Below are 25,401 nucleotides of genomic sequence, written 5' to 3'. Positions count from 1 at the left end.
ATATGAATAGCGCTTGTCAGCGTCATGCGTGCCGTGATGGTACAGCATATAGCACCCACTACAACCAGCGTGCCTGATCAGCCACATGTTGAATGGGGCTTCCGCTAGTTCACGTAGGTGACAGCAAGGCATACTTGGTCAACAACCACACAGGTTACACTGACGGTGGCGGTATAAAAAAAACTTTAACACTCTTACTAATAATGCGCCACACTGTGAACCCACACCAAACAAGAATGACAAACACATTTCGGGAGAACATCTGCACCGTAACACAACATAAACACAACAGGACAAATACCCAGAATCCCATGCAGCCCTAACTCTTCCGGGATACATCAGAGTGATCAAAGAGCCGCATGAGGCTCCGGAGCCGCGGGTTGCCGACCCCTGTACTAGACAAACTGATCATCTCTGTCCTATCTTTGGCCGTATCACTTTTAGCCAGTTTTCCATGAAACACCTATGTATTGCAAACTCCTCATCTTCACTCACTAACTTTAAACATAGATTAATGGCCAGCCTGATGAATCAACATTCTCCATTTGTTCCTACCTTATAATGTAGCCCTGTACTTCACTATCCACTCTATCCACACAAGGTAGACTACTTGTTGTGTAATTTTTTACATACTATGTTTAATTTTGTTTGTTAATTTACTGCTTTAGGTGAGAACCTTGCATAAGCCCTTCTTGGGTTTCTTTTCTTACCTGCACTTCTTTCTTATTACGTATTTCTCATTACTTGTCTCTGTTTTTAACAATGTTACCTTTTGTACTGTTTATATTGTGCGAATAAATAAATAAATAAATAAAAGATTGTTGTGACTTGGATGAAGATCAGAACACAATTTATGCTCCCATTTACAAACCCCGTTTCCATATGAGTTGGGAAATTGTGTTAGATGTAAATATAAACGGAATACAATGATTTGCAAATCCTTTTCAACCCATATTCAATTGAATGCACTACAAAGACAACATATTTGATGTTCACACTCATAAACTTTTTTTTTTTTTTTTGCAAATAATTAACTTACAATTTCATGGCTGCAACACGTGCCAAAGTAGTTGGGAAAGGGCATGTTCACTACTGTGTTACATGGCCTTTCCTTCTAACAACACTCAGTAAATGTTTGGGAACTGAGGAGACACATTTTTGAAGCTTCTCAGGTGGAATTCTTTCCCATTCTTGCTTGATGTACAGCTTAAGTTGTTCAACAGTCCGGGGGTCTCCGTTGTGCTATTTTATGCTTCATAATGCGCCACACATTTTCAATGGGAGACAGGTCTGGACTACAGGCAGACCAGTCTAGTACCCCACTCTTTTACTATGAAGCCACGTTGATGTAACACGTGGCTTGGCATTGTCTTGCTGAAATAAGCAGGGGCGTCTATGGTAACATTGCTTGGATGGCAACATATGTTGCTCCAAAACCTGTATGTACCTTTCAGCATTAATGGCGCCTTCACAAGTGTGTAAGTTACCCATGTCTTGGGCACTAATACACCCCCATACCATCACACATGCTGGCTTTTCCACTTTGCGCCTATAACAATCCGGATGGTTCTTTTCCTCTTTGGTCCGGAGGACACGACGTCCACAGTTTCCAAAAACAATTTGAAATGTGGACTCGTCAGACCACAGAACACTTTTCCACTTTGTATCAGTCCATCTTAGATGAGCTCAGGCCCAGCGAAGCCGACGGCGTTTCTGGGTGTTGTTGATAAACGGTTTTCGCCTTGCATAGGAGAGTTTTAACTTGCACTTACAGATGTAGCGACCAACTGTAGTTACTGACAGTGGGTTTCTGAAGTGTTCCTGAGCCCATGTGGTGATATCCTTTACACACTGATGTCGCTTGTTGATGCAGTACAGCCTGAGGGATGGAAGGTCACTGGCTTAGCTGCTTAAGTGCAGTGATTTCTCCAGATTCTCTGAACCCTTTGATGATATTACGGACCGTAGATGGTGAAATCCCTAAATTCCTTGCAATAGCTGGTTGAGAATGTTTTTTCTTAAACTGTTCAACAATTTGCTCACGCATTTGTTGACAAAGTGGTGACCCTCGCCCCATCCTTGTTTGTGAATGACTGAGCATTTCATGGAATCTACTTTTATACCCAATTATTGCACCCACCTGTTCCCAATTTGCCTGTTCACCTGTGGGATGTTCCAAATAAGTGTTTGATGAGCATTCCTCAAACTTTATCAGTATTTATTGCCACCTTTCCCAACTTCTTTGTCACGTGTTGCTGGCATCAAATTCTAAAGTTAATGATTTGCAAAAAAAAAATGTTTATCAGTTTGAACATCAAATATGTTGTCTTTGTCGCAAATTCAACTGAATATGGGTTGAACATGATTTGCAAATCATTGTATTCCGTTTATATTTACATCTAACACAATTTCCCAATTCATATGGAAACGGGGTTTGTATGTAAAAATCCCAGTAATCCCAAAGGGTTCACATACTTTTTCTTGCAACTGTATGTTCATTATTGTGCTTGTAGTTTGCATCCATCAAACTGAAAGCTGTATCTAATTTGTATATACAGTGATTGTATTGGCTCTCAATAGTGTCGTTCTATTTCCCCAATAAACCAAGTCAGAATATTTGCTTCCATTTATTAAATACTAAATGAGTGAGGTGGGATGTTTGACAACATCTCACTTGATGTTGTTACTCACATGTGTGAATTTCATATAAAAGAGATTACCTTCTTGACTTTCTCCACACACTTTGTCAGGTGGCGTTCCTGTAGAAGGACAACATGTCGGCCAGACTTTGGGAGGAGCCTTGAGGGGGCTGCTGAGCCTGTGGAACCTCTGTGGGTTGCAGGGGCGGCTGAGGTAGGACGGGGTCCGTGGGTCGCGGGGACGGCTGAGGTGGGACAGGGTCCGTGGCTCGCGGGGACGGCTGAGGTGGGACAGGGTCCGTGGCTCGCGGGGACGGCTGAGGTGGGACAGGGTCCGTGGGTCGCGGGGGCGGCTGGAACTGGAAGGGACGCGGCATAGGGGGTGGACACTGTGGAGGGTACTGGTTTTGGCAGGGAGGCCGTAAGTGGGGAAATGGGAAAGGTGGACATACAAATTGGGGAGGAGCAAAATGTGGATACATAGGAGGAGGGGGATAGTGGCGGTTGGCAGGGGGAGGAGCGGGAGGGCGACATGGGGGCGGAGGCTGTGGTTGGACTGGGGGGTTTTGTGTAGGAGGAGGATGAGGGGGAGCAACTTTAGCAGCAGGCTGCGGATCGTCCTTTTTCTCAGTGGTCTCATCCGAGACTTGTGTCCCCCTAAATGACATTTTAGGAATCTTCTTTTCTGGGATGCGTGTCTTTGCAGGTCTTGGACGCCACTCCTCGGAAAAGTATGCGGAGGGAGGCGCAAACTCGGAGTCTCGCTCCTCCTGACGCCGGCCTTTCCACTGGCTGAACATGGATTCTGGGATACAAAAAGTAAAAACATTGTAAAAATACGTTGTTATTGAAACCACGACTGACTTTGAATGTATTGCCAAAAGGAGTATTTGTCACAAACAGTTCAAACTCCTCACCTTCAGCAGGTCTTACAAATCACTGTATGCCAAAACAACCTGTCATAAAAACAGTTTCTTCCCTAAGGCTATCAATTTAATGAACGCTGTGAAATAACCAAAGGTGGGCAGAGTAGCCAGACGTTGTACTCAAGTAAGAGTACTGTTACTTTAGAGATTCATTACTCAAGTAAAAGTAAGGAGTAGTCATCCAAATATTTACTTGAGTAAAAGTAAGAAGTATGTTGTGAAAAAACTACTCAAGTACTGAGTAACTGATGAGTAACATACACACACATATCATATATATATATATATATATATATATATATATACATATATATATATACACACACATACATACATTGATATATACAGTATATCATTTATATGCATTTATTTTGCCGTTTTTGTTTACATGTTAAAGGTGTTTTAATGAATATACATGCATGTTTAACATCTAGATTCCTTTCTTTCATGAAGACAAGAATATAAATTGGTATGATTGTGATGACTTGCATTGATTGTAATCAGACAGTAGTGCTGATAACGTCCACGTTTTCAAATGGAAGAGAAAAAAAGTTCCTCCTTTCTGTCTAATACCACAGGAAAGTGGTTGGTTTTTGGCATCTTATTTGTCCAGCTTCCATATTCGTTTTTATACACTTTACAAGAAATACATTGGCGGCAAACTCCGTAGCTTGCTGGCTTGTTTGCGCTGGCTTTCGGAGACTCTTATTTTGTAAGCGCAGGCGCGATGGAGCGGCACTTTTATTGTGAAGACAGGAACTGTGCAGTCAGTTTTTAGGCTTTTGACGGGATGTACGTTTGAAATAAAAAAAGTGTCTTTTTTCCTTCACACTTTTGATTGATTGATTGGAACTTTTATTAGTAGATTGCACAGTACAGTACATAATCCGTACAATTGACCACTAAATGGTAACACCCCAATAAGTTTATCAACTTGTTTAAGTTGGGTCATGTGACCGCCTGGCTCTGTTTGATTGGTCCAACGTCACCAGTGACTGCATCTGATTGGTGGAACGGAGTGAAACGTCACAAGTGACTGCATCTGATTGGTGGAACGGAGTGAAACGTCACCAGTGACTGTATTTGGTGAAACGCAGGCACTTTGAAGGTCTGTCTGACAGACCAAAACAAACAAAGCGTGCATTAACAGATGGATAAAAATCAGTAACGAGTAGCGAGCTGAATGTAGATAAAAGTAGCGGAGTAAAAGTAGCGTTTCTTCTCTATAAATATACTCAAGTAAAAGTGAAAGTATGTTGCATTAAAACTACTCTTAGAAGTACAATTTATCCCAAAAGTTACTCAAGTAGATGTAACGGAGTAAATGTAGCGCGTTACTACCCACCTCTGGAAATAAGTTAAATGTCACTGTCAATGTACCAACTCATGTTCACGTCGTCATCTGTTTGCTTTTGCTTTATTCGCCTTGAACATATCAGAGTAGTTATTTAAGTACTTGTTTATATTTTCAGTTAATCGTTAATAGTCATTGTTTATGACTTAAGTTTATTTCGAAGATGCATGCAGTTACAAAATGATGCATCACATATTTCCAGTTTCTCTTCACAACATGTCCGAAAAGGATTAGGAAGAAACAGATCGTATTAATCTTTTTCCATTTCATAGCAATTGCTAACACATTTAACTCACTTCCTGTTCTTAACCTGTATACAATTTAACTCCATAAATATTAAAGCTCTCAATAAATACTCAAATAAATTGTAATTCACAAATGAGATGAATAAGATTACCTCATTTTTAATAAGGTTGATCAGAATTCTACTTACTTGTACTTTGTAAACACTTTGAGTTTGAACAGTTTCTTTAACTGGATCATATTAGTACATTGTCTATTAATATGTTCCATAATTCAATTCCCCATACTGATAAACTAAATGCTTACCGGTACATGGAACAAAGAGAGCACAGTCTAACAAGTCTAATTCCTTGGGAGTTAAACATGATTGTGACGAGAGCGGTGGTGTATGTGTGATGTGATGTGTGGGGCGGCGAACAGTGTCGAGGATTTTTTCAATTTATTCATGTTTTAATAATGCAAATATTCCAATGTTGACCTGCATTTATTTAAGAATGGAAGTTATGGCAAGCAGGGAAAATATGTATTTAAACTATTTCCCTAAAATACGCATTGAGGCTATAAAGCAGGGGTGCTCATTACGTCGATCGCGAGCTACCGGTCGATCACGGAGGGTGTGTCAGTCGATCACCAGCCAGGCATTAAAAAAATAGTCCTAAAAATGAGCGATCATAAATCTTCACTATGATGTCACTTGATTGACATTCACGGCACCCGAGGGTCTTCTGAGATGACGCTGGCTGCTGCCAGCTCATTAAAATTACCGACTGGAAGGCGAGAAACACTTTATTTCAACAGACTCTGGCGCCGTACCCGTCGTCAAAACTCCAAAGACCGACTGCACAGTTGCGCTAACAAAATAAGAGCCTCAGAAAGCTGTCGTGCACAAGCTAGCAAGCTACGGAGTTTGCCGACAATGTATTTCTTGTAAAGTGTATACAAAGGAGTACGGAAGCTGGACAAATAAGATGCCAAAAACCAACCACTTTCATGTGGTATTGGACAGAAAGGAGGACGTTTTTTCTCCTCCATTCGAAAATGCGGACGTTATCAACACCACTGTCTGATTCCAATCAATGCAAGTCATCAGAATCAGGTAATACACCAACTTATATTCTTGTCTTCATGAAAGAAAGGAATCTATATGTGTTAAACATGCTTGTATTATCTTTAAACACCTTTAACTTGTTAACAATATTAACTATATGTGTTAAACATGCTTGTATTATCATTAAACACCTTTAACTTGTTAACAATATTAACTATATGTGTTAAACATGCTTGTATTGTCTTTAAACACCTTTAACTTGTTAACAATATTAACTATATGTGTTAAACATGCGTGTATTATCTTTAAACACCTTTAAGTTGTTAACAATATTAACTATATGTGTTAAACATGCTTGTATTATCTTTAAACACCTTTAACTTGTTAACAATATTAACTATATGTGTTAAACATGCTTGTATTATCTTTAAACACCTTTGAGTTGTTAACAATATTAACTATATGTGTTAAACATGCTTGCATTATCTTTAAACACCTTTAACTTGTTAACAATATTAACTATATGTATTAAACATACTTGTATTATCATTAAACACCTTTAATTTTTTAACAATATTAACTATATGTGTTAAACATACTTGCATTATCATTAAACACCTTTAACTTGTTAACAAAAACATATATTTCATAAATAAGTAAATATAAATTATATATATGAATGAGGTAGATCCCCACGACTTGATCAATTGAAAAGTAGCTCGCCTGCAGAAAAAGTGTGAGCACCCCTTCTATAAAGCATGTTTTATCCAGTGACTCGATTAATCGAACAAACTAATGGAGAGATTACTAAAATAATCAAGAGGTGCAGCCCTGGTTGTCACAGTCGAACCGCTGTGTGACCTTGTCCGCATTGACTCACTGAAAGTATCTCTTCTCCCTTCTTGTTGCTCATTTAACAATGCACAAATGTTCCCAGTGTGGGCACTTCCAACTGAGTTGCGCCATAAGCTCTCAACCCCCTCCAAACTGAGCCTACTCCCACACACCCGCCTTTTATTCAGTGTACAACGAATAATGCATCTCTCTTCCTACTGCACACTCCTTACATACTTTGTTATGAATGTGACATGTGCCTTTTGAGATGTTTGAGCGTCTCATATACATCTAAAAGACAACATTGTTTGACTACTTGATTAGAAAAATGTCCTCGTTGGTTGACATTTCTCCCATTTTACGAAATCTTAATATCACTTCGCACTGCCTTCAGAAGAGTACGCCGTATGGTCATGAAAACAAACAAAAGTGACATGTTTCCTCAGACTAGCTACACGTGAACGCGTATTCTTGCAACTACGTACTCTTCCGCCACAAGATAGTTCCTTTTCTTCTTGTACAGTGTTAATCATTGCAACAAGGACTGCCTAATTGCGTTTTATTCCTCACCATAGTTTGCATTAATGCCTTTTTTGGGCTCTTCTACACAATAATTTTCTCTGAGTGCATTTTACAACCCTTCAGCGTTGTCACCCGACTCCTACAAGGCCTTAACAAACGTGATGCATTACGGCAGAAAGATTAATGGGGAGTCATCAAAGCACAACTGTACCTTTGCCTCTGTCCCATTCTCGGACATAAGGGACTCCAGGTTTGGTGTCCCTCCTTTCCTGAATCTCCACTTCCACCTTCTTCAGTATGCTGACCTCTGGTGGTGGAGGCGAGGGTGCCATCTCATCCTCCTCTTCTGTGAGAAACAACTCATAAAATGTATAAAACGTCTTCATTACTATCAGATCAAAGAATGGTGTGATTCTAACCTTCCTTCTCTTCCTCGACCGGTTCTTCTTCTGAAACAACACCGCCCTTTGCCTTAATCTTCCTCTGCTTTATTTTGGCCAGTCTGGCTTGCAGGATGGCCTTCTTCTTCTCTTTCAATCGTTCCCGCTTGCTGCGCTGGTCGGTTGTCTGACAAAAGTGGCAATGATGGTACAACTTACTGTGTACAATAATGCATACAATACATGGGAATATACACAAGAACTCACAAAATTAAGCATGCTTATATTTCAGCAACAGATGGGCAATACTATAGAGCAGAGGTGTCAAAGTTGTTTTCACTGAGGGCCACAACGCAGTTGTTTGGCCCCAGAGGGCCGTTTCTAACAGTGAATACTATTATTACACAATTTTTAATGCATTTTATTAGTAGAGTTTAAAAAAAATAAAATGTAAAAAAAATATGGTAAGTTGCAATAATGTTACCTCAAAATGTAGTATATATTACTGTAAATGGAAACAGTACTGCTGTTTCTATGGTTAAAAAAAGGCAGCTCAGTTGCCAGAATTTTACTGTAAAATTTACATTTGTTTTTTTACTGTAAATAAAAAAACTGCAATTTTACAGTAAAATTTTGGCACACGAGTTGCCAGTTTTTTTTTTTACCGCAAATTAATTGTAGATTTTACTGTAAATGCCAAAACGGCACCTCAGTTTACTACAGAAAAATTTTTTTCGAAAAAAATGCTGTAAAAACCACAGTAAATTTCCAAATTTTACGATGAAATCTATTTCTACTTTTACATTGCACAATTTGATGGATAACTTGCTTTGAAATCATTATTTAGTATTTATTTCTATTTAAAATTATATCTGACAATATATTTTTGCATAATTAGACAATATTTAAGTTAACATAATTTACGATTACATGGAGTAGATATATTTTTTAAGAAATAATACATCTATTAAGAAAAGTTACAGTACTTTATTGATACATATTTGCAGGCTTTTGAGGGCCAAATAAAATATAGTGGCGGGCCACATCTGGCCCCTGGGCCTTGAGTTTGACACCTGTGCTATAGAGAGTAAATATGGACATAGTTTAGAGTAGTCAATGTACAGTTGAACTACAAACCCCGTTTCCATATGAGTTGGGAAATTGTGTTAGATGTAAATATAAACGGAATACAATGATTTGCAAATCCTTTTCAACCCATATTCAATTGAATGCACTACAAAGACAAGATATTTGATGTTCAAACTCATAAACTTCATTTTTTTTTGCAAATAATAATTAACTTAGAATTTCATGGCTGCAACACGTGCCAAAGTAGTTGGGAAAGGGCATGTTCATCACTGTGTTACATGGCCTTTCCTTTTAACAACCTTTTATATTAAAGATGTCAAGAAAAGCTGTCTTTCTATACTATCATAGCTAATTTTAATGATCATATTGATTTTGAACATTCCATGCGCAATTGAATGAAGGGCATTCTTACTCAACAGCCATACATGTCACATTAAGGGTGGCCGTATGAACAACGCCAACACTGTCATAAACATGTGCCGTATTGTGAAACCACACTAAACAACAATAACAAACACATTTTGAGAGAATATTTGCACCGCAACACAACATAAACACAACAAAACCAATACACAGAATTCCCTGCTGTATCAACTCTTCCAGGACGCTACAATATTTAATTTGGTACAGGGTGTAATTATAAGTGTGACCAGTAGATGGCAGTCAAACATAAGAGATAAGTCTCAAGTAAACAATACCAACATTTTAACTGGAGACGATAAACGCTTTAAGATGTAATATCGGAAATTATCGGTATCGTTTTTTTTTATTATCGGTATCGTTTTTGTTTTTTTGTTTTTTTATTAAATCAACATAAAAAACAAGATACACTTACAATTAGTGCACCAACCCAAAAAACCTCCCTCCCCCATTTACTACACGCATTCACACAAAAGGGTTGTTTCTTTCTGTTATTAATATTCTGGTTCCTACATTATATATCAATATATATCAATACAGTCTGCAAGGGATACAGTCCGTAAGCACACATGATTGTGCGTGCTGCTGGTCCACTAATAGTACTAACCTTTAACACTTAATTTTACTCATTTTCATTAATTACTAGTTTCTATGTAACTGTTTTTATATTGTTTTACTTTCTTTATTATTCAAGAAAATGTTTTTAAATTATGTATCTTATTTTATTTTTTTATTTTTTTTTAAAAGAACCTTATCTTCACCATACCTGGTTGTCCAAATTAGGCATAATAATGTGTTAATTCCACGACTGTATATATCGGTATCGGTTGATATCGGTATCGGTAATTAAGAATTGGACAATATCGGAAGATCTGATATCGGCAAAAAAGCCATTATCGGACATCCCTAATTTTAACTGTTCCATTGAAAATATAGAAAATTACACACGGCGCTCAAAAATCTATCGAAATGTTTTAGTAGTAAATGTTTTAGTGCCATTTCTAATATAAAGTAGTGTAAACTTCTTACTTATATCTGTCAGCCACGAAAGCGCTAAAACATACCGGTGTGGTGAATTTATATTATTCACCCAAGGAACTTTAGTTATATTATTGGTTGACTTCAAAGTAATGCACTTTCCGGTACAGTTTCTTAAATTTTGTTTCGCCGAAAGTTTTATCGATCACAAATACTGCATTTGTTTTCTTTTGTATTTTTTTTTTTTTACTGAATTAAGTAACGTTTATGACAACCTTTTTCCAAAACACAATATAGAATGTGAGATGTAACAGGATAACGCATACATTTATCATTTGTTTTCAAAACGGTTACAAAAAAAGTGGGACCCCAAAAATGTACTGTGGGACACCATTTTTATGACTTGATGGGGTCCCTGGGACCCCATTTTGAAGATTCCTAGCACAAACACTGTTATGTATGGCTAGCTTGTGTGCTTAGCTGCTGTGTAGCTGCTCGACTGCAATATTGTTCAATTAAGGACACTTATTACTATGTTTAGCTTGTGTGCTAAGCTGTTGTGTAGCTCCTAGTAGCTCTGCACAATTAAAGGCGCTGCAGGACTGCTCGTATCGGAGCACTTGTATCTGAGATTTTAAAGGTAAGCCGATATAATCTGGCACTTATTTTTATTATTGGATCAAGACACCACTACTTGTGTTTCCCTCTACTGTATCTACACAATAATGGCTGGGTTTTGACTCATTTTCAGTGGATAAGTAAACCTATGCAAGCTGTACCCTGCCTACTCTAAACTACCGTATTTTTCGGAGTATAAATCGCTCCAGAGTATAAGTCGCACAGGCCGAAAATGCATAATAAAGAAGGAAAAAAACATATATAAGTTGCACTGTAGTATAAGTTGCATTTTTTGGGGAAATGTATTTGATAAAAGCCAACAGCAAGAACAGACATTTGAAAGGCAATTTAAAATAAATAAAGAATAGTGAACAACAGGCTGAATAAGTGTACGTTATATGAGGCATAAATAACCAACTGAGAACGTGCCTGGTATGTTAACGTAACATATTATGGTAAGAGTCAATCAAATAACTATAACATATAGAACATGCTATACGTTTACCAAACAATCTGTCACTCCTAATCACTAAATCCCATGAAATCTTATACGTCTAGTCTCTTACGTGAATGAGATAAATAATATTATTTGATATTTTACGCTAATGTGTTAATAATTTCACACACAAGTCGCTCCTGAGTATAAGTCGCACCCGCGACTTATAGTCCGAAAAATACGGTATATCCGAGTTTCAATTCCATTGTACTGTCCTTTGAGAAGATATTGCCCATCCATCCATCCATCTTCTTCCGCTTATCCGAGGTCGGGTCGCGGGGGCAGCAGCCTAAGCGGGGAAGCCCAGACTTCCCTCTCCCCAGCCACTTCGTCCAGCTCTTCCTGTGGGACCCCGAGGCGTTCCCAGGCCAGCCGGGAGACATAGTCTTCCCAACGTGTCCTGGGTCTTCCCCGCGGCCTCCTACCGGTCGGACGTGCCCTAAACACCTCCCTAGGGAGGCGTTCGGGTGGCATCCTGACCAGATGCCCGAACCACCTCATCTGGCTCCTCTCGATGTGGAGGAGCAGCGGCTTTACTTTGAGCTCCCCCCGGATGGCAGAGCTTCTCACCCTATCTCTAAGGGAGAGCCCCGCCACCCGGCGGAGGAAACTCATTTCGGCCGCTTGTACCCGTGATCTTGTCCTTTCGGTCATAACCCAAAGCTCATGACCATAGGTGAGGATGGGAACGTAGATCGACCGGTAAATTGAGAGCTTTGCCTTCCGGCTCAGCTCCTTCTTCACCACAACGGATCGATACAGCGTCCGCATTACTGAAGACGCCGCACCGATCCGCCTGTCGATCTCACGATCCACTCTTCCTCCATTCGTGAACAAGACTCCGAGGTACTTGAACTCCTCCACTTGGGGCAAGATCTCCTCCCCAACCCGGAGATGGCACTCCACCCTTTTCCGGGCGAGAACCATGGACTCGGACTTGGAGGTGCTGATTCTCATCCCAGTCGCTTCACACTCGGCTGCGAACCGATCCAGTGAGAGCTGAAGATCCTGGCCAGATGAAGCCATCAGGACCACATCATCTGCAAAAAGCAGAGACCTAATCCTGCAGCCACCAAACCAGATCCCCTCAACGCCTTGACTGCGCCTAGAAATTCTGCCCATAAAAGTTATGAACAGAATCGGTGACAAAGGGCAGCCTTGGTGGAGTCCAACCCTCACTGGAAACGTGTCCGACTTACTACCGGCAATGCGGACCAAGCTCTGGCACTGATCATACAGGGAGCGGACTGCCACAATCAGACAGTCCGATACCCCATACTCTCTGAGCACTCCCCACAGGACTTCCCGAGGGACACGGTCGAATGCCTTCTCCAAGTCCACAAAACACATGTAGACTGGTTGGGCAAACTCCCAGGCACCCTCAAGGACCCTGCCGAGAGTATAGAGCTGGTCCACAGTTCCACGACCAGGACGAAAACCACACTGTTCCTCCTGAATCCGAGGTTCGACTATCCGGCGTAGCCTCCTCTCCAGTACACCTGAATAGACCTTACCGGGAAGGCTGAGGAGTGTGATCCCACGATAGTTAGAACACACCCTCCGGTTCCCCTTCTTAAAGAGAGGAACCACCACCCCGGTCTACCAAGATATTGCATGCACATTATATATGTGTAACATGTGACAAATTCAAATGCAGTCGCTCACCTGATCCCTCAGCATGTCTAAGGTCTTCCTCTGCTTTGTTCGATTCTCCTCGTCCTGAGCGAAGGCAAAGTAGCCAACACCCAGGTCCCGAGCCTCTGACAGTCGACACAAAAGTACCAAGATGAAGAACTTGGAACTCCAGACCGGTAAAGCCACATCCATTGCTAACCTTGGGCCCTGATGTCCTCGTAGTGAATGGGTCCAACGGGCTTCTTCATGGCCTCCTCTTCTTCTCGCTCCCACTCCTGCCTCTGGAGGTCTCGGCGCATGTCCTCTGACAGTAAGGTCTTGTCAGTGGGCACTCTTCTAGATGGAACGCATTAAAAAAAGATGTACGGCATGTCAATCAATGCCTTAAAATGTTTTTTGAATGTCGACACCCCTTCTCAACTGTCTATGCGACATCAAGGCTTGGTTAGCCCAGAATTTTTTAATAATGAATGAGGGAAAAACGGAAATTTCAGTTTTTGGTCCGGCCCTCACTGACTTGGGACCATTGCAAAATTATGTGCGACCCAAAGTCACCAGCCTTGGCGTCACTATAGACAGCGATTTTAAACTTTACAAACAAGTCAATGGCGTTTTAAAATCGTGTTTTTAACATCTTCGTCTTTTAGTAAAGGTAAAACCGTTTTTTAACCTTTTTGAACAAGTCGTGCATGCTTTTATTTCAAGTGGCCTGGACTACTGCAATGCACTTTATGCTGGCATTAGCCAAAAAGCTCTCTCCCGGTTGCAGTTAGTCCAGAACGCGGCAGCACGACTTTTAACAGGGGCCAGGAAACGCCAGCATATAACCCCTATTCTTCAGAGTTTGCACTGGCTCCCTGTTCATCTTAGAATTGATTTTAAAACCTTGCTGTTTGTTTTTAAAGCTTTACATGGACTGGCACCTCAGTATATCTCGGACCATCCATCCATCCATCCATCTTCTTCCGCTTATCCGAGGTCGGGTCGCGGGGGCAGCAGCCTAAGCAGGGAAGCCCAGACTTCCCTCTCCCCAGCCACTTCGTCCAGCTCCTCCCGGTGGATCCCGAGGCGTTCCCAGGCCAGCCGGGAGACATAGTCTTCCCAACGTGTCCTGGGTCTTCCCCGTGGCCTCCTACCGGTCGGACGTGCCCGAAACACCTCCCGAGGGAGGCGTTCGGGTGGCATCCTGACCAGATGCCCGAACCACCTCATCTGGCTCCTCTCGATATGGAGGAGCAGCGGCTTTACTTTGAGCTCCCCCCGGATGGCAGAGCTTCTCACCCTATCTCTAAGGGAGAGCCCCGCCACCCGGCGGAGGAAACTCATTTCGGCCGCTTGTACCCGTGATCTTGTCCTTTCGGTCATGACCCAAAGCTCATGACCATAGGTGAGGATGGGAACGTAGATCGACCGGTAAATCGAGAGCTTTGCCTTCTGGCTCAGCTCCTTCTTCACCACAACGGATCGATACAGCGTCCGCATTACTGAAGATGCCGCACCGATCCGCCTGTCGATCTCACGATCCACTCTTCCCTCACTCGTGAACAAGACTCCGAGGTACTTGAACTCCTCCACTTGGGGCAAGATCTCCTCCCCAACCCGGAGATGGCACTCCACCCTTTTCCGGGCGAGAACCATGGACTCGGATTTGGAGGTGCTGATTCTCATCCCAGTCGCTTCACACTCGGCTGCGAACCGATCCAGTGAGAGCTGAAGATCTTGGCCAGATGAAGCCATCAGGACCACATCATCTGCAAAAAGCAGAGACCTAATCCTGCAGCCACCAAACCAGATACCCTCAACGCCCTGACTGCGCCTAGAAATTCTGTCCATAAAGGTTATGAACAGAATCGGTGACAAAGGGCAGCCCTGGCGGAGTCCAACCCTCACTGGAAACGTGTCCGACTTACTGCCGGCAATGCGGACCAAGCTCTGACACCGATTATACAGGGAGCGAACCGCCACAATAAGACAGTCCGTTACCCCATACTCTCTGAGCACTCCCCACAGGACTTCCCGGGGTACACGGTCGAATGCCTTCTCCAAGTCCACAAAGCACATGTAGACTGGTTGGGCAAACTCCCATGCACCCTCAAGGACCCTGCCGAGAGTATAGAGCTGGTCCACAGTTCCACGACCAGGACGAAAACCACACTGTTCCTCCTGAATCCGAGGTTCGACTATCCGGCGTAGCCTCCTCTCCAGTACACCTGAATAGACCTTACCGGGAAGGCTGAGGAGTGTGATCCCACGATAGTTGGAACACACCCTCCGGTTCCCCTTCTTAAAGAGAGGAACCACCACCCCGGTCTGCCAATCCAGAGGTACCGCCCCCGATGTCCACGCGATGTTGCAGAGTCTTGTCAACCAAGACAGCCCCACAACATCCAGAGCCTTAAGGAACTCCGGGCGGATCTCATCCACCCCCGGGGCCTTGCCACCGAGGAGCTTTTTAACTACCTCGGCAACCTCAGCCCCAGAAATAGGAGAGCCCACCACAGATTCCCCAGGCCCTGCTTCCTCATAGGAAGACGTGCTGGTAGGATTGAGGAGGTCTTCGAAGTATTCTCTCCACCGATCCACAACATCCGCAGTCGAGGTCAACAGAGCACCATCCCCACCATACACGGTGTTGACACTGCACTGCTTCCCCTTCCTGAGGCGGCGGATGGTGGTCCAGAATTGCTTCGAAGCCGTCCGGAAGTCTTTTTCCATGGCCTCACCGAACTCCTCCCATGTCCGAGTTTTTGCCTCCGCGACCGCTGAAGCCGCACACCGCTTGGCCTGTCGGTACCTGTCTGCTGCGTCAGGAGTCCCATGAGCCAAAAGAACCCGATAGGACTCCTTCTTCAGCTTGACGGCATCCCTCACCGCCGGTGTCCACCAACGGGTTCTAGGATTACCGCCACGACAGGCACCAACTACCCTGCGGCCACAGCTCCAATCGGCCGCCCCGACAACAGAGGTACGGAACATCGTCCACTCGGACTCAATGTCCAGCGCCTCCCTCGTGACATGTTCAAAGTTCTTCCGGAGGTGGGAATTGAAACTCTCTCTGACAGGAGACTCTGCTAGACGTTCCCAGCAAACCCTCACAATGCGTTTGGGCCTGCCAGGTCTGTCCGGCATCCTCCCCCACCATCGCAGCCAACTCACCACCAGGTGGTGATCGGTAGAAAGCTCCGCCCCTCTCTTCACCCGAGTGTCCAAAACATGAGGCCGCAAATCCGATGACACAACTACAAAGTCGATCATGGAACTGCGGCCTAGGGTGTCCTGGTGCCAAGTGCACATATGGACACCCTTATGTTTGAACATGGTGTTTGTTATTGACAATCCGTGACGAGCACAAAAGTCCAATAACAAAACACCACTCGGGTTCAGATCCGGGCGGCCATTCTTCCCAATCACGCCTCTCCAGGTTTCACTGTCGTTGCCAACATGAGCGTTGAAGTCCCCCAGTAGAACGAGGGAATCACCCGGGGGAGCACTCTCCAGTACTCCCTCGAGTGAATCCAAAAAGGGTGGGTAATCTGAACTGCCGTTGGGCGCGTAAGCGCAAACAACAGTCAGGACCCGTCCCCCCACCCGAAGGCGGAGGGAGGCTACCCTCTCGTCCACCGGGTTGAACTCCAACGTGCAGGCTTTGAGCCGAGGGGAAACAAGAATTGCCACCCCAGCCCGTCGCCTCTCATTGCTGGCAACGCCAGAGTGGAAGAGAGTCCAGCCCCTGTCAAGAGAACTGGTTCCAGAGCCCTTGCTGTGCGTCGAAGTGAGTCCGACTATATCTAGCCGGAACTTCTCCACCTCACGCACTAGCTCAGGCTCCTTCCCCCCCAGCGAGGTGACGTTCCACGTCCCAAGAGCTAGCTTCTGTAGCCGAGGATCGGACCGCCAAGTGCCCTGCCTTCGGCTTCCGCCCAGCTCACATCGCACCCGACCTCTATGACCCCTGCTATGGGTAGTGAGCCCATTGGAGGGGGGACCCACGTATCTCGGACCTCATCCAAATTTACACTCCTGTGCGCGCTCTGAGGTCCGAGAGCCAGCTCCAGCTCGTGGTGCCCAAGACCAGACTTAAATCCAGGGGAGACAGGGCCTTCTCTGTGGTCGGCCCTAAACTCTGGAACACTCTGCCCCTCCATGTTCAAACTGCTCCCACAGTGGAGTGTTTTAAGTCTCGTCTTAAGACCCACTTTTATTCTTTGGTTTTTAACACTACGTGAGTTGTGTGGTCCTCTGTCTTCCTCTGTTTGTGTTTTTTTTTATTATAAATTTTGATTTCTATTTACTGTTTTAATTGGTTTTACCCTTTATTTTTATATTGGTTTTATATTTATTTATTTTGTGTTTTTATTCAGTCATTGGTGGAGCTAAGGATAATATTTGAATATTGTTTTTAATATTGTTGTGCAGCACTTTGGAAACATATTTGTAGTTTAAATGTGCTATATAAATAAAGTGGATTGGATTACCCATTTCCATGAAGGTCTTGGTCTAGTTTTTTAAAATCTGGCAAGTCCTTCTTCATACATCGTCGAGATCGTCCCAAAGCGTCCACAAAGTCCACCCTGCAAAGATGCTTTCAGGTGATTCATCTGGTCAACATTGTGGAAACCGATACAAAGATGGACTATTACCATTCCTCATCTGGGTTCTGAGGAGGGGGAATAGGAGACAATCTTCTCGTTTCTTCGTCCTCACTTTCTGCGCGTCCTTCTCTTCTTTTGTCAATAATCTTCTGAGCAAAATCCACCAGGTACAAACCCTCGGTTTCTTCATCTGACACATTTCAAGACACTGTCAATAGCAGGCATTTCAAATGAGATGCAAGTGGGAGTGACACGTATGACCAACCTGGAAAGTCTCCTTTCGTCATCTGCTCGTAGAGTTTGGCTTTCTCCTCCAGCTTGCTCCTGACAGGAACAAAAAACTGGTCAGGTACCATTCAATTATGTCCTTTAGGACTGAAGGTGGGTATCGTTAACATTTTAACTGGGGATATTCCAGTCAGGGTTTTATGATGCCAATTCCAATACCAATCATCCATGAGTGAGATTGGCCGTAATTGTAAAATTTGAAATACATTTAAGGTGAGTGCTATTGACAGTACCGTAATAATATCAACACACATTTTTGCTAGTTCCTTAATGTCTTTTATTACATACAATTGTTTAAATCACAATAAAGTCAATAGCACACATATTTACAAGTAAAAACTACAATATATTACTAATTTAAATCTTTTGTTTCTAGTCATCAAAGTACTCCTGTGTCCAGGGAATTATTCCCAGAGTTTGTAAACGTGAAAATAATAAAACAGACTTCTTGAAGCACCAATTTATTGTGTTGTTTCAAGCTAGCTTAGCAATTAACATGCCTGCTCCTGGCTCGCTCTTCTTGTACTGTGTGAAATATGTTTTTATCCTCCAGTGATGTAAAAGAAGTTGGTTTTCTGCAATGTAGGTGATTATATTTTTACGCTTGTAGCCGCCTCTGTCGGACGAGTGAATAAAAAATAATAATATATGATCAAATAATTTTTTTTAATTTTTTTTTTTACAAAAACCCCCCCCCGTCCGATCCCTAATTTTAATCGATATGTGTGTTAAATTTGTACTTTGGAAACCTGAACCAATGCCACTGTTTAGAGGTCAGCCCTAGTTAGGACCAGGACCAACAGAGGTAAACATGCAGCGACGTGCAAAAATGCTGCAAACACCAAAAACACACAAACCACCCCAAAATTTGCACAAGATGTTGATGATGAAATGCTGGGAGTTTGCGGGACAATACAATGAAGATAACCGCCACACCTGAGGAAGGTAGGTACGTGACAGTTGGACGCTCACCTACTTATCTTTATGTGCCTCAACATTAAAATGTTCGGTTCTGTATGAAGATGACAAAAAAAATCAAGACTCGAAATTTTAGGTCAAAAGATCGTAAAGAAGATAAGTTAGTATCACTTTAATCCATCCATCCATCCATCCATCCATCCGTGCATGTCTTTGGAGGTGGGAGGAAGCCGGAGTACCCAGAGGAAACCCACGCAATCACAGGGAGGATATGCAAACTTCACACAGAAAGATCCCGAGCCCGGGATTGAACTCAGGACCTTCGTATTGTGAGGCACATGCACTAACCCCTGTACCACCGTGCTATAATGTAAAATATTACATGCAATTGTGTATATATATATATATATATATATATATATATATATATATGTAAAAGCCAGTAAATAATAATATTTTGAAAAACTTGATTTATTTCAGTACCGGTAATTGCATTCAAAAGGTGTAACTTGTACATTATATTTATTCATTGCACACAGACTGATGCATTCAAATGTTTATTTCATTTAATTTTGATGATTTGAAGTGACAACAAATGAAAATCCAAAATTCCGTGTGTCACAAAATTAGAATATTACTTAAGGCTAATACAAAAAAGAGATTTTTAGAAATGTTGGCCAACTGAAAAGTATGAAAATGAAAAATATCAGCATGTACAATACTCAATACTTGGTTGGAGCTCCTTTTGCCTCAATTACTGCGTTAATGCGGCGTGGCATGGAGTCGATGAGTTTCTGGCACTGCTCAGGTGTTATGAGAGCCCAGGTTGCTCTGATAGTGGCCTTCAACTCTTCTGCGTTTTTGGGTCTGGCATTCTGCATCTTCCTTTTCACAATACCCCACAGATTTTCTATGGGGCTAAGGTCAGGGGAGTTGGCGGGCCAATTTAGAACAGAAATACCATGATCCGTAAACCAGGTACGGGTAGATTTTGCGCTGTGTGCAGGCGCCAAGTCCTGTTGGAACTTGAAATCTCCATCTCCATAGAGCAGGTCAGCAGCAGGAAGCATGAAGTGCTCTAAAACTTGCTGGTAGACGGCTGCGTTGACCCTGGATCTCAGGAAACAGAGTGGACCGACACCAGCAGATGACATGGCACCCCAAATAAACATTTGAATGCATCAGTCTGTGTGCAATGAATAAATATAATGTACAAGTTACACCTTTTGAATGCAATTACTGAAATAAATCAAGTTTTTCAAAATATTCTAATTTACTGGCTTTTACCTGTGTATATATATATATATATATATATATATATATATATATATATATATATATATATATATATATATATATATATAACTGTCAACCAACGAACAAGATTTCTCTATAGAATCTCCTCTCTGGTCAACAAAAGCACCATGAGGATTCTGGCGGGAACTCTTGTTCAACCCTTTTTCGATTACGCATGCACCTCCTGGTACCCTAGCACCTCCAAAACCCTCAAATCTAAACTCCAAACATCCCAGAACAAGCTAGTCAGGTTACTTCTAGACCTCCACCCCAGATCACACCTCACTCCTACCCACTTCTCCAAAGTGGGCTGGCTCAGGGTGGAGGACAGAGTAAAACAACTTGCACTGAGCCTAGTCTATAAAATCCGCTACACCTCCCTGATACCGAAGTACATGTCAAACTACTTCCTTAACGTAAATGACCGCCACAACCACAACACCAGGGGGAGCTCCACTAACCACGTTAAACCCAGATTCCGAACTAACAAAGGTCTTAACTCATTCTCTTTCTATGCCACATCAATGTGGAATGCGCTCCCAACAGGTATAAAAGAAAGTGCATCTCTATCCTCCTTCAAAACCGCAATAAAAGTTCACCTCCAGGCAGCTACAACCCTAAACTAACACCCTCCCCGGATTGTTAATAATCAAATGTAAACAATCAAATGCAGATACTTTTTCTTATGCCTTCTGATCTCTCTCTCTATCTATCTATCTATCTATCTATCTATCTATCTATATATATATATATATATATATATACATATATATACATATATATGCTACCAAGTCAGACCTACACTGTTCCAATATCCATTTCTCTGTTCTCAATTGTTGATGACCAGTGTTGGGTTAGTTACTGAAAACCAGTAACTAGTTACAGTTACTAGTTACTTTATTTCAAAAGTAACTCAGTTACTAACTCAGTTACTTACACCAAAAAGTAATGCGTTACTGTGAAAAGTAACTATTTAGTTACTTATTTTTTTCTCCTTTTTTTTAAGGCTCCCATTAATGCCCTTTTAGCCTTCGTTTCAGTACTGTTATTGCACTGGAGAATAATACAATGTGTTGATCAACTTGACATGCATTTGCATCACTGAACTCTGCTAAGCAATGTGCTCTACATACAACACACAAAGACAAAGATATGTTTCAAAGGGCCAATTTATTTCAGGCCACAACAAATTGACAAAACTATTTGAAATAGCTGCAACATAACATACATAAGTAACAAACAGCATAATAACAACATAGCTGTAAAGCTGGCTTCACCCAAGGAAGGCACACATGACATACACAAAGCCTAATCAGGCATTTTTTTTCTCTCAAGGAATTGTTAAATAAAATAATGTATTCAGGAGATCAACACTGTAGTGAAGCCCAGAAGACTCTACACATTTCCCCAGTTTTAGTTTAGAGAAAATGAAAGATTGGCCTGGCCCACTAGCATCCCTCTTTATGTTTGTGAACTTTATAGTCTATACATTTAGAGTGATGTGATAATCAAACACTCTAGAAGTCTAGAATGAAATAGTATATAAGAGAATTGACAGTGTGTACCTTCAATGATGAGCAGAGGCAGAGTTTGGAGTGTTTTCTTTAGCTCGCTTTCCATGTTTATGTACTCACTGTCCAGGTACTTGGAACATGTTTTCTGTGCCATTTGTTGTTTGACGCCGGTATCATGCTATTTAGCTGCCAGAAAACGGGTGACTCCACTGTATAAATAGCCTGCATGTCTTCTAGCACATACGCTGCAATGGCTCTATCAATGTTGTCCTGGCTAGCATTGCCTCCGTTAAAATCCTTAGGTGGAGGTGAAGTGGCATCAGAGTCTGTGTCTCTCTTTACTAGCTTCGTCAAAGCATGTTGCTTATGTGGCGTGGCGAAGTTGGGAGAGTGGCCGTGCCAGCAATCTGAGGGTTACTGGTTCAATCCCCACCTTCTACCATCCTAGTCACGTCCGTTGTGTCCTTGAGCAAGACACTTCAACCTTGCTCCTGATGGGTCCTGGTTAGTGCCTTGCATGGCAGCTTCCGCCATCAGTGTGTGAATGTGTGTGTGAATGGGTGAATGTGGAAATAGTGTCAAAGCGCTTTGAGTTCCTGAAAAAGGTAGAAAAGCTATACAAGTATAACCCATTTACATTTATGTAGCTGTTTCAGCAGATTTGAATGGCTGTTTTGGGCAGTATACCCGGGTGCGGTCACTGCTGCTACTCACTGCTCCCCTCACCTCCCAGGGGGTGATCAAGGGTGATGGGTCAAATGCAGAGAATAATTTCACCACACCTAGTGTGTGTGTGACAATCATTGTCACTTTAACTTTAAGTAGATGGGATCTTTGATCCAAGACACAACTTACATTTAACTAAAATGTTATTTTCTTTGTGCTCGACAAAAGAAAAGTAGTGACAATGTATCCATGTTAAGAACCTCGACTTCTGGCTTCGCCATGATGTCTTTTTAGTTGTTATGAGAGTAGCGTGTGTGTGTGTGTGTGTGTGTGTGTGTGTGTGGCCCTTTAAGATATGACAGCATGTGAGGTGAGTGACGTCAGTGAGTGAGTGGGCGAGAAAGGTGAGGGAGCGCAACAGTGGATGCGTGCAGGTGCTCTAGCTTGGTGGATGGCTGCGTGCAAGACACCAATAAAGTCACAAAATTGCAACAAACCGCCGGCCTCGTCATTCACCCTCGAGTCCGGAGCTGTAAAGACCCACTGCCGGGTAAAGTGAAGGGTGTTAGCCCCGAAGTACATAGGCCCTGGAGGAACGTCTCCCCTGCGCTCCGCTCCTCGGTCGAGGAAAGCACGCCTTTTCTTTTCCTTGTGAGACAGAAGGACGACACTTCTTCTGTTTCTAGCCGATACTACATTAAAAAATAACGTAAAATAACGCAGTAACGCATCATGTAGTAACGGTAACTGAGTTACTGGATATAAAAAAATAACGCGTTAGATTACTAGTTACCGCCGAAACTAACGGCGTTACAGTAACGCGTTACTTAGTAACGCGTTAGTCCCAACACTGTTGATGACTGATGATAACAACCAAACCCAACCGCCCACCTCCACACCCCGGATTGTAAATAATGTAAATAATTCAATGTGATGATCTTGTGTGATGACTGTATTATGATGATAGTATATATCTGATAGTATATATCTGTATCATGAATCAATGATGCAGATAGACCCCGACTTAAACAAGTTGAAAAACTTATTCGGGTGTTACCATTTGGTGGTCAATTTTACGGAATATGTACTTCACTGTGCAACCTACTAATAAAAGTCTCAGTCAATCAATCAATCAATCTGTATCCCGCTCATGTCAAAAGGGACGAACATTCTTTAACTTGCACGTTTCTCCCATGGAATTTTTTTTTTTTTTTTTTTTCTGGCGGGGGGGGGTCCTATACGTTTTTGCCATTTTCAATATTTTTCTTACTCAAGTTTGTCACGCTGCAGCGTTTGTTGTTGCAGAATTTACTCCTTGCATTTTTTTTTCTATGGGTTTTGATATTAGATATTGTCTGTGTTTGGCCGTAGAAAGCAGTTACAAAAAAACTTACCTTGCATTGTCAATGCTTTGCTGCTCCTCAGCCAGTTGCTCTGCATCTTTGTCAGCTCTAGCAGAAACACCAGAGTTTTGCTTGTTCCAAACGTTAGGTTTCTACAGAGGCATTGAATCATCATTTGGCTGGACTGCATAGGACATTTCCTTTAGCATGTAACCTACCTTCACTTTCGGTGCTTTATATCCAGCGCTACTGTGTTCTTGTCCAAGTCTCTCCTGCTTGAATTGCTCCTGCTTTCTGTACAGTTCAGCTTTCAGGTCCACCAGCTAATGAAACAAGTACAACTTGACGTTAGCACTTTAGCATGTTTGCTAAAGGATACATTTGCTCACTTTACTTCGTCAAACGGCGCTGACGAGATTTGTAAGAAAAAATAAAATGCATACTTACCGAAGAGGCTGTCACGTCAAACGGTTTCTTCTTTTTGTCCATTTTTAATATCTTTTCTGCCTCACATTAGCAAAAATGTCGCAGTAAGTGTACAGTATTAGCCTTTAGTCTTCTTCTACGGTTTAGCTTGTCGGCAATGTTGCTACACCGTCAACTAGTGGCCACACTCATGCACTACACCAGCTATCATTGTGGGGAAAGTGACAGTGGACAAAACAGCACTCGGGTCAGTTTGACATATTCGAGGAAACAAACTGAATAGCTAAACAATGTTTTTTATGTGCAGTGGATGATCAACATTTAGCGTGTGATGCTTCAAGTAAACAAAACAAGTCAAAGTTAATGTAGTTGGGGGAAAAAAAAACCCTGCAAAACATCACCTCTGCTAGACCAGTGTTTTTCAACCACTGAGATGATCTAATTTCATCAATATTTTTTGCAAACCAGTAATTATAGTCTGCAAATGATGTGTTGTTGTTGAGTGTCGGTGCAGTCTAGAGCTCGGCAGGGTAACCGTGTAATACTCTTCCATATCAGTAGGTGGCAGCCGATAGCTAATTGCTTTGTAGATGTCGGAAACAGCGGGAGGCAGCGTGCAGGTAAAAAGGTGTCTAATGCTTAAACCAAAAATAAACAAAAGGGTGAGTGCCCCTAAGAAAAAGCATTGAAGCTTAGGGAAGGCTATGCAGAACGAAACTAAAACTGAACTGGCGACGAAGTAAACAAAAATAGAATGCTGGACGACAGCAAAGACTTACTGTGGAGCAAAGACGGCGTCCACAATGTACATCCGAACATGACATGACAATCAAAAATGTCCCCACAAAGAAGGATAAAAAAAACCTGAAATATTCTTGATTGCCTGCGATGAGGTGGCGACTTGTCCAGCCTTCCGCCCGATTGTAGCTGAGATGGGCTCCAGCGCCCCCCGCGACCCCGAAGGGAATAAGCGGTAGAAAATGGATGGATGGATGGATTCTTGATTGCTAAAACAAAGTAGATGAAGGGAAATATCGCTACAGGAAAATAACAAAAAAAGAGAAAAAGACACCAAAATAGGAGCGCAAGACAAGAACTAAAACACTACACACAGGAAAACTTTTTTTAAATTAAATTTAAAATAAGTCAGGGTGTGACGTGACAGGTCGTGACAGT

At 42.3% G+C, this 25,401-nt stretch overlaps 1 protein-coding gene across 2 annotated transcripts; it reads right to left on the bottom strand.

The window, feature by feature from the left end:
* Window positions 1-2,604: 2,604 nt before the first annotated feature.
* Window positions 2,605-24,414, bottom strand: ccdc174 (coiled-coil domain containing 174). 2 transcript variants are annotated; one of them, XM_061929687.2, is made up of 11 exons: window positions 24,247-24,414; window positions 24,018-24,122; window positions 23,851-23,951; window positions 18,040-18,098; window positions 17,823-17,964; window positions 17,658-17,753; window positions 13,382-13,518; window positions 13,213-13,307; window positions 7,986-8,133; window positions 7,778-7,912; window positions 2,605-3,444 (listed from the first exon to the last, which is right to left on the bottom strand). In XM_061929687.2, the coding sequence occupies exons 1-11, from the start codon at window positions 24,286-24,288 to the stop codon at window positions 2,747-2,749; spliced, it is 1,758 nt and encodes a 585-aa protein (XP_061785671.2). In that variant the 5' UTR covers window positions 24,289-24,414; the 3' UTR covers window positions 2,605-2,746. The 2 variants fall into 2 exon arrangements, with proteins under 2 accessions (XP_061785671.2, XP_061785680.2); XM_061929696.2 differs by having other exon boundaries at window positions 13,382-13,515.
* Between the last annotated feature and the right edge of the window lie 987 nt (window positions 24,415-25,401).

Source organism: Nerophis lumbriciformis, linkage group LG03 (genome assembly GCF_033978685.3).
Source record: "Nerophis lumbriciformis linkage group LG03, RoL_Nlum_v2.1, whole genome shotgun sequence".
NCBI classification, from domain to species: domain Eukaryota; kingdom Metazoa; phylum Chordata; class Actinopteri; order Syngnathiformes; family Syngnathidae; genus Nerophis; species Nerophis lumbriciformis.
The sequence above is the reverse complement of the archived record's forward strand: the minus strand, read 5'-3'. Positions and strand labels throughout refer to the sequence as shown.